The sequence below is a fragment of the Gossypium hirsutum genome, chromosome D05, assembly GCF_007990345.1.
Source record: "Gossypium hirsutum isolate 1008001.06 chromosome D05, Gossypium_hirsutum_v2.1, whole genome shotgun sequence".
Lineage (NCBI taxonomy): Eukaryota > Viridiplantae > Streptophyta > Magnoliopsida > Malvales > Malvaceae > Gossypium > Gossypium hirsutum.
This window is the reverse complement of record NC_053441.1, coordinates 35,202,204-35,211,461: the sequence shown is the minus strand read 5'-3', so window position 1 is coordinate 35,211,461 and position 9,258 is coordinate 35,202,204. Positions and strand designations below refer to the sequence as shown.

General features: G+C 35.7%; 1 protein-coding gene across 2 annotated transcripts; it reads left to right on the top strand.

Moving 5' to 3' along the window:
• Positions 1-7,327: 7,327 nt before the first annotated feature.
• Positions 7,328-9,045, top strand: LOC107904064 (homeobox-leucine zipper protein ATHB-13). 2 transcript variants are annotated; one of them, XM_016830333.2, is made up of 4 exons: positions 7,328-7,487; positions 7,692-7,866; positions 7,955-8,337; positions 8,414-9,045. In XM_016830333.2, exons 2-4 carry the CDS (start codon positions 7,728-7,730, stop codon positions 8,741-8,743), a joined length of 852 nt encoding a protein of 283 aa, XP_016685822.1. In that variant the 5' UTR covers positions 7,328-7,487; positions 7,692-7,727; the 3' UTR covers positions 8,744-9,045. The 2 variants fall into 2 exon arrangements, with proteins under 2 accessions (XP_016685822.1, XP_016685823.1); XM_016830334.2 differs by lacking the exon at positions 7,328-7,487 and having other exon boundaries at positions 7,510-7,866.
• Positions 9,046-9,258: the final 213 nt, after the last annotated feature.

The following is a 9,258-nucleotide window of genomic DNA, read 5'->3' as shown; positions in this document are numbered from 1 at the left end:
TCATAATTTATATCCAAATATTAGCTATGTAACGTTTATATGGACTAGCTTAGCACCTCTAAAAGTGAACATTTTTATTTGGTAAGTTACTAAAGGTTAAATTACTTCTAAAAAAGAGTTAGCAAAAAGGGGAATAATTTCCCTTACTATTACATTATGTCCAAAAAGCCTTTTAGAGTTCTTTTTAGCATGGTTGTCATCATTTTAGGTTAGTTGTTGTAATAAAGTTTGGAAAATGGTTCTTTTTGCTATTATATGGTATATTTGTCTATATCAGAATGAAATTATTTTCAAAGATAATGTGTTTCATAGGGATTAATTATTGAAGATTATTAAACCTAGATTTGCTTGATGGATTAGAGCTAAGTGGCTAGACATATCGATGAAAGTTACTAATATTATGACTTCCCTAGGCTCGTTAATGCACCTCGTCGATAGAAAAGTCTAAACTGAGTAACCCGAGTTTGATTCCTCCTAGATGTAGAAAGCTTAAATTTAATGATGATGGGGTTGTGGTTGGTAACTCTGGTTTAACAGGGACTAGATAAATTATTCGAGATGAGAATAGTAAGAACCTCTTCGTCTTTTCTAAGGAAATAGGTAGGGCTAACCTAAACCTGGCAAAAAGTGCTTGTAGTGAAGGAAGTTCTGTTTATTTTCTTTACTTCAAGATAGGTGAGCAAATTTACCCTTATTGTAGAGTCGGACAATGTAAATGTTGTTAATTAGATTAATAATCCTAATCAAACTCCTCATTGCTATATGAATATTTATGATTCTACTACATTTTTTATACCTAGGGTTAGTTGTTAGAAGGTGCAATATACTCTAGTGCAAGTTAGTAAGGAGGCTAATAAGTTGGCCAAGGCTGGCATTGAAAGAACTAATCCTTAGTTAGCTAACATTATTTGAGCTTTCTTATGGTGTGCAAGTGATTGATGTTTTTTATGAGACTATTTCAACATTTTTTATTTGTTGTTAAGGCTATTAAGTTCTGTTTTATTGATCAAGTTATGTGCTTTGAGTGTTATGTTTTTAGCTTTCATGGTATTTGTTTTATTTTCTTTAGAAATACTTATTGGATAGTGTATTGATACTTGCCTATTACATTATTTAAAAAAAAAAGTGCATTTTTTACTTTTCAAAAAAATATAAGAAGTTCATTGTCTCCAATGTGTATAAGATGCTTGCACATAATGCTTGAGGCTTAAGGGTTGTTAAAGAAAATAAAGACTCCCCAATAGGTCTAGAAATTTTTTAGGTCTTACTACCTAATAGGTTGCTTACCAATATGGAATGTTGTAGAAAATGTATGACTAATGACCCTTATTGTTTCGCTTATGATGTCTCGTTTGAATATTTTTTGCGTCTCTCTATAGAGTACCCTCCTATATCCATTATTTGGCGAAGTGTAGTACTCATTAGTTATCAACATCGTTTCTTTTGCCTCTCATTATCTAATTAGGGTGTTGATAACATTGAGCATAAGTAAGATTTGTAGCATCCTAGAATAGGGCCTTGGAGTTTGGGGCTTAGCGAGCTGGGGTCGCCTATAGGCCTGAAGAGTTGCAGTCGTTGGCTTGGGTCAAGAGTGAAAGTAGGGTCTTGACTGTAAAAAAAAATTAGGAGTGGCCAAAGGGCAGTTATACCAAAGTTAGGAAGTTAACTTGTTTTCCTTTTCACAAAACCACCCATGTATGTAACTCTTTCTTACATCTACTAGGGCAACCTAATATCATCAAAACACCTAGTGCCTATAAATTAAGCTCTTTTCATCAAAATTTCATATTCCTTTGAACGATAGAACTCTCTCAAAATTCTTTGTCGATTACTTCTTTCTCTAATTTCTATGAAATCAAGAACTCAAAACTTAGCTCTTAGAATTTAAGGTAAGACTCTGTTTCTCTATTGAAAGTAATTTTAGAACTTTCAAGAAGGTTCGCAATGAAAGAGACTAGGTTTGCCAAAAAGCTAGTATGTGTGAACCTAGGTTCGTTTGCGTTTATGTATTAGTTTTAATGTGCTTCGTCTATTAGTAACTTTTGTATATTTGTGAAGTTCTGAACCTAACAAAGCTGTCAACAAGCAAAGACAAGGGAAAAATGAAGCTTGTTTAAAGCTTTCAACAAACTGGTGAGTGTTCAGGGATCGCCACATGTAAATGTGAACCATAGTATTAATCAGGAGCTTAGGGCTTAATCCTAAGTTTTAGAGTAAGTTTTCTTTAAACTTTGTTTTGTGATTGTGTTTAAATATGTGTTTTCATAAACAGTGATATGTGAGCTCTATATTGCAAGCTAGATATGAACAGTTTTTCAAGCTCCTCATGATTTGCGAGATCTATGTTTAAGTAGAAGCTTTGACATTATAGTCTTTTGTAATCGTTGGATATAATGGCATGCCATAGGATTGTGAGTTCTCATATTTGGGTTTTGTGTTTTGGGTGAAAGGCTCTGGTACAGGTCAGGAGATATAAGGGAATGATGAGCTAAGCTCCATTCAATAAGACATGTTAGTGTAATAGAGAGTGTTAGCTTAGCGCTACACTTATGCGATATGACGGGCTCTTTGAGTCAAAGTAATAAGTCATAAGGAGATTCATTTACCCTATAGAAAAGAACATGTGAATAAGATTGTGTTTTCCAAAATACTATGTTTTATTGTCTTAAGTTAATTGACAACAGGTATCCGCGAACCAGGCTTTGCATAGATATGGAGAACCCAATTCCCAGAACAATAACCATGACAAAGCTCTTGTTTAACTTATGTTTTTGTTGTGCTATGCGGTTTTTCTGTACATTCACTGAGCTCGCAAGAGCTCACATACTCTTTTCTAAATATTGTAGACAGCTAGATCGCATGGTGTATAGCGACGAAGCGAGAGATCCAGGCGAGATATAAACACTGAATATATGATACAAATGAACTCTGGACTAAAAGGCAATATGGGACTCCACTTGGGCGTAGAAATATCTTTCTCTCTGTTCACTTCGCTGATTGTTCTAAGAATTTTTTTCTTTTATTTCAAGGTCGTGAATCTATAAAACTATATATATCTGAAGGTTAAGTAAATCAATTTCTTGTTGGTATGAATATAATTTGAAACCATGTTTGATCTTTTCTTAATTTACGAGTTCATGTCTAAAGTATTTAATTTCTAATCAGAGTGTTCGTCATAAGTTAGAATATGAAATAATCATAACTGGCTAATTTATATTGAGTTTGCCAAAGTTACTATGAAGTAACAAAGTTTCCAAATTGTGCAAGGTGCGAACCCTAGTGTTTAATGAATTGTTACCTGCAAACCCTTAATAATTTACGATATGTGAAATAGAAGGGACCCTGCGATATGAGTTCGCAGAACCTAAACGTAAAGGGATCGTTCAAGAGACCTACCCTATTTAAGGAGACTTATTCCGCGAAGACTAAAATTCGTGAGCTGTGTAAGTAGTGAGCCCTAATAGTAAGTTACAGGCTCCCACATGTTTACATGTACACATGAGCTCTCCTTTTATTTACATGTCTTACTACTGCAACATGTGAACCCCTTTGCCTACGAAAGCGAAGTATTGTGAGTTAAAATATTAGCGCTCACATGGTATGATGGTATGCTAGAGGTTCGGTTGGAGATGAAACAGAAAGTCACTTCGGTTGCTAATGTAACATTTCGGGTTCGAGTCAGACCATTTCGACCAGATTTGGGGTGTTATAAGATCTCTTTGTTAATGAGGTTAATTGGAGTTGTTTATTTTTTATATTGTGTTGGAACATCTAGAAAATAGAAATATGATGATTTTTTACAATGGCATTCTATCAATTAGTGGCCTTTTTGTAAGAAATTTTGTGTGGGAAAATTATATAGAGGAAATTGCTAGAAAAAAACATAAAGAACTCATGCATGATCACCAAATATATGATATGGGAATAGTCTTCGAAGGGCTAGGTAAAAGAGAATATGGATAGAGCTCTAAATGTAAAAATGAATGGTGTAATTGCTAGTGGCCTAATCTGAGATGACAATAGACAATGGATCCTTGGTTTTAATAGTTTTTCAAGTGATTGCTTGATCTTCCAAGTTTAATTGTAAGGAGTATTTGATGGAATAAAAGTCGTATGGGAACTTGGCTATCAAAAAGTAAGGATGAACGCCATAATTTTGTTGTTTTCTTAATAATTAATACTTTTGTAGCTGAATCTAGCCATTTTGGGCTAGTGAGAGCGATAGCAAACTTGCACAAGAAATAATGAGAGGTTTGTGTAGTTTATATATATCACGAGGCCAACATGATAGTAAACCAAATGGCCAATCTTTTTGTTGAAGCATATCTTAGGCTTATCAAATATCAATTTCCTCTGAGAGATTTTGACTAGCTATTGCTTAGTGATTGTTTACAGACAACTCGTATAAGAGTCTATCTTGCTTAGCTATTTATGTCCTAGATTTTATCTTTACCACAAAAAAACACCACTATGTTGTTTCTTAATTAAGAAAAAATTGTTAATACAATGAAATAGAAAATGGAAACAACGTTTGAGATGTATAGAGCATTACCCTTAAGGATAATTTGCTCATAGCATATCACCTAGGATTCAACAAGCTTTTCTAATTCAAATGGGACAAGAATAGGAAAACAATACTTAGTTGAAGGGAAAGCTCAAATGATTTCTTGGTGTATTTTGGAAAGTTTCCAATGCATGTATTTATAACCATCAAGGTAATGGGTAGCTTAGATGATTAAGGGAACTAATGGCTACGTGTAATAATGGGTAGCGAAAATACTATTGAAAAATTTAAGGGAGCAACAGTCATAGTATCCAGCCTTCTATTGACTCTAAGTGATGGAGACCTATTCGTTTATCTCGTTCGAGCCCCCTTTCCCACTTGTTCTTTGCAGATGACCTGATTCTGTTTGGATAAGCTATCTAGAAGTACCTTTATTCCATGACAATGTTGCCAATAGCTCTTTGCGATTTATGGTGGATAAGGTTCAGAGTAAATTGCAGGGATGGGATGTGAGGTCGTTGTCTTTAGCTGGTAGGGTCACTCTGGCACAATCGATCTTACTAGCAATTCCTAAATATTTCATACAATCAACGCTGATCCCGAAGGTCTCTATGAGGAAATCGAACATATGGTGCGTCAATTTGTTTGGAGATCTTCGAGTAGTGGTAAAGATGTAGCTTTAGTCAGTTGGGAGGATGTATGTCAGACTCAAGAGCATGACGGTCTTGGCCTTCAAAAGTTGCAAGATCATAATACTTCCTTCATGATGAAATTGGGCTTTAAATTGTGACTGGTTCAAAAGCTCTCTAGGTACAAGTGCTTCGAGCAAAATATGGGGTAGCGATTGGCATTCTAGAAACTCTATCCCGTAGTAGAGGTTCTTTCCTATAGAGAGCCCTTTCTAAGGTTTGGCCACTTATTCGTTAGAATTTGCTTTGGTCAGTGGGAGATGGAAGAAATATCATGTGTTGACATGATTCATGGGTCCTAAATGTAGGGCTTCTCGTTAATCCAATTCCTAGACATACTAGTCTTGATCTGGATTATTCACTTAATGATATGGTAGCTAATGATGGTACTTGGAATCTTGATTTGTCACGGCTCTGGTTATCGGAGACTGCTATTCGAAAGATTATTGGGATACCCCTACCTCACTGACAACAAGAGTTGACAAGATTATTTGGGGAGGAACGAGGACGGGTTCCTTCTCTGTTAAAAGTGCATATGGTAAAATTTGGGAATGTTCTTGGAATCAGAAGGAAGATATTTGGAAGTTCAAAGGCCCCCAAAAAGGTTCGATTTTTTTATCTAGCTAGTGTTCAAGCAAAGATTACTCACAAACACAGAAAAAGTCCGGCAGAGATTGAACCATAGTTCAGCGTGTAGAGTTTGTGGCCATACTTCAGAAGATGTGTTGTATGTCATTAGGGATTGCACTGAAGCAAGGAAAGTCTAGGACATTATTATTCCTACTAATAAACTTCGCAGGTTTTACTCTGGTAATCTACAGGAATGGTTCATTTCAAATTTGTAGAATCATTATGACATTTGCTTTGGGAAGGTTGAATGGAAGTGAATTTTTAGGATTATTATCTAGTGTATTTGGAATAATCATAATCTTTTCATCTTTCAGGGTACGACTTGGAACAGCAATAATACTATTAAGGTCTCGTAGTTGGGCCAAGCAATTTTTGCTGTCTGACAAGAGGCCAATTGAGAAATATATTTGGAAACCGATCCTTTGCTCTAATTTGATTGGGAGTGGGAAATACAGTTGGATCCGTTAGACATGAGGATGGTTCTGCGGCAGCAGAGGGAGTTGTGAGAAACCGAAATGGGGAGTGGATCACTGGCTTTAATAGGTTCTTGGGCAGCTACTCAATGTTCGAGGTTGAATTGTGAGGCATATTGGATGGATTAGACATCTTACTTGACCGAGGTTTTGATAATGTGTTGATCCAGACAGGCAGCTTGGAGGTGCTTACGGTCATCTAGGAAAGTCTTATAGGAGGGTCCAATTCAGCTCTGATCAGAAGGATTCTTCAACTATTGTATCAAATTCGCCATTGGAATATTTGTTACATACTTAGAGAAGAGAATCAGGAAGCCGATAGGTTGGCCTGGTTGACTCACTTGGGAAGTCAAAGCCTGCACATTTTTAGGGAATTGAATTTACCTATGTAGGTTGTGTCTTATAATTTCTTTTTCATCATAAAAAAAAAGGTTGTGTCATGTAATTCTTTTTCATTAAAAAAAGAATAAGGGAGTAACATTTATAGAAAAAGTAAATTATTTATAGCTATCAAGCTAAGTTAAGATGATTAAGGGAACCAACTGTTACTGGGAAATTTAAGGAAATAACCGGCAGTGAAAAGATTAATTTACTTCCAAGAAGTAAAAAAAAAAATTGAGAAATTTATGAGTTTGCACTACATTGAACTTATAAATTTAATAGTTGATTAATAAAGAGAATTATGTAAGTGATATATAAAAAGGTATTTCCAACCGAAAATGACCCTCATATTATTGGACTTGGATTGGAAGCACTCCATGAAATTGTTTTCAGAGTCACCACACCAGGCTTAATTTAGTTAGCAGCTAAGCCTTTTCTTCGTTTTTTCTTTTCTTTTTCTTGTCTCACTTTTGTCCCCAACATGCAAATGGGTTGTGTGCGTCAACAAATTATTTAATCAAATAATCATGAATTTTCTTTTTATTGTTAAAAGACTTTTTATAACCAAAAAAAAAAAATACACCGCTTTTCCCTCTCCAATGCCTTATTTATAAAAAAAAGAAAAAGTAAAATAAGATAAAATTAAAAATCCCTGTTTTCTAATGAAATAAATCCATCCTCGTATAAAGAGACTAAATGAATGGAAGAATAGAGTCATCATCGTTCATATACATCTCTTTCTCTCAATAGAAATAATATAAAAGAAACAACAGTTTCTTCCTAAAAAGCTAGAGGTTGCAGTTTGATAAGGTATATAAGCTATCAATTTTCTACAAATCTCTGCATCACCTTCATTCCAATTCAAGAAATTCTAGTTTTCCTTTTAGTCTGATATATGTAAATATATATCGAATCTCTCTTTTGCTTTTCTTGCATTAAACTCTGTGTCCACTCCGAGGATCTGCAACAATCATGAGTTGGTGAAAATAGAGTTTTTCTTTAATATTCTTGCAGGCTTATTTAAAACAAGACCTGTCTGCCATCTGCTCCATGTCTTGCAATGGAATGGCTTTCTTCCCAGCAAATTTCATGCTCCAAACGCCTCATCATGATCACGAAGATCATCAACGCTCCACTAATTCTATCAATCAAATCCTCCCTTCTTGCACGGCGCCCCAGGAGTTTCATGGTACTTAGTCTCACATATATATCTTTATGCTTTCATCTGCTCTAAGTCTATGCTGGAATTCAATTTGATTTATGTTTTGGAGCGACAGGTGTTGCATCATTTCTGGGGAAGAGATCAATGTCTTCATATTCAGGTATAGATCATGTGTGTGAAGAAGCAAATGGAGAGGATGATATATCGGACGATGGGTCACAGGCAGGTGAAAAGAAGAGGAGGCTTAACATGGAACAGGTAAAGACACTAGAGAAGAACTTTGAGTTAGGCAACAAGCTGGAACCCGAGCGAAAAATGCAGCTGGCTCGAGCTCTTGGACTGCAACCAAGACAGATTGCTATTTGGTTTCAAAACAGACGAGCTAGATGGAAAACCAAGCAACTTGAGAAAGACTATGATCTCCTCAAGAGACAGTACGAGCTCATCAAAGCAGAAAATGATGCACTTCAAGCTCACAACAAAAAGCTTCAAGCAGAGGTAAACCCACAGTATAAATATATATATATGTTTAGTTGTTTACGAGCTAATTCATGTTGTGGGTGTGTGGAAGTAGATAATGGCACTGAAAGGCAGAGAAGCTAGTGAATGCATCAATCTGAATAAAGAAACAGAAGGTTGTAGCAGCAACCGAAGTGAAAACAGCTCGGCTGTGAAGCTGGATAACGACAGGCCGCCGCAGCCGCCGGCTACGATTAGCAGACCAGCAAAAACCCTATTTCCAACAGGACTGTTCCAAGCGGCGTCGTCAAATTCAAGCCACGATGATCATCATCAACCTTCTCAAATGGTTAAAGAAGAGAGCCTCATCACCAACATGTTCTGCACCATCGAGGAACAAACCGGGTTTTGGCCATGGCTTGAACAGCAACAACATTTCAATTGATTCATCATTTTTCAAGTTCCCGAGGGAGAGAGAGATGTTTGCTTAGCTAGGGTTGGATCATGCGAGATGAATTTTTTTTTCCCCAAGTAAAATTATATTATTTTTCTAAGTAAATTGCAGTGCGGGTTGGTTTGCAGCAGCTCTAGCATGGGCCATGAAAGAATAGAAAGGTGATTCTGTTTAGCTACATAATAATTCTGATTATTGTTTCATTTTTCTTGCGTTGGAATCATGTCTTGTGTACTTTCAGTGCATTGAAGAGAGAACCCTTGTAATGATAATATTTTTTTTTTCTGATTTCATCAATATTCAGTACTAAAGTAAATAAATGCCAATGGTGAACAAACAATATCTTCCCCAAGTTAACATCTTAATTTAAAAAAAAAAGAGATAGAGAGAGAGAAGAAATCTACTCCAAGTTTACAAACTATTAAATTTCATTTTAATATAGGGGAAAAGGAGAGAGTATCCAACACGCATTCCAAGGGAGAGAAGATGACAAACATGTACATGAA

Coding starts and splice junctions, on each gene's coding strand:
- LOC107904064 (XM_016830333.2), top strand. CDS start 7,728: ATGTCTTGCAATGGAATGGCTTTCTTCCCAGCAAATTTCATGCTCCAA. Junction 7,867..7,954: donor GGCGCCCCAGGAGTTTCATG/GTACTTAGTCTC, acceptor TTGGAGCGACAG/GTGTTGCATCATTTCTGGGG. Junction 8,338..8,413: donor ACAAAAAGCTTCAAGCAGAG/GTAAACCCACAG, acceptor GTGTGGAAGTAG/ATAATGGCACTGAAAGGCAG.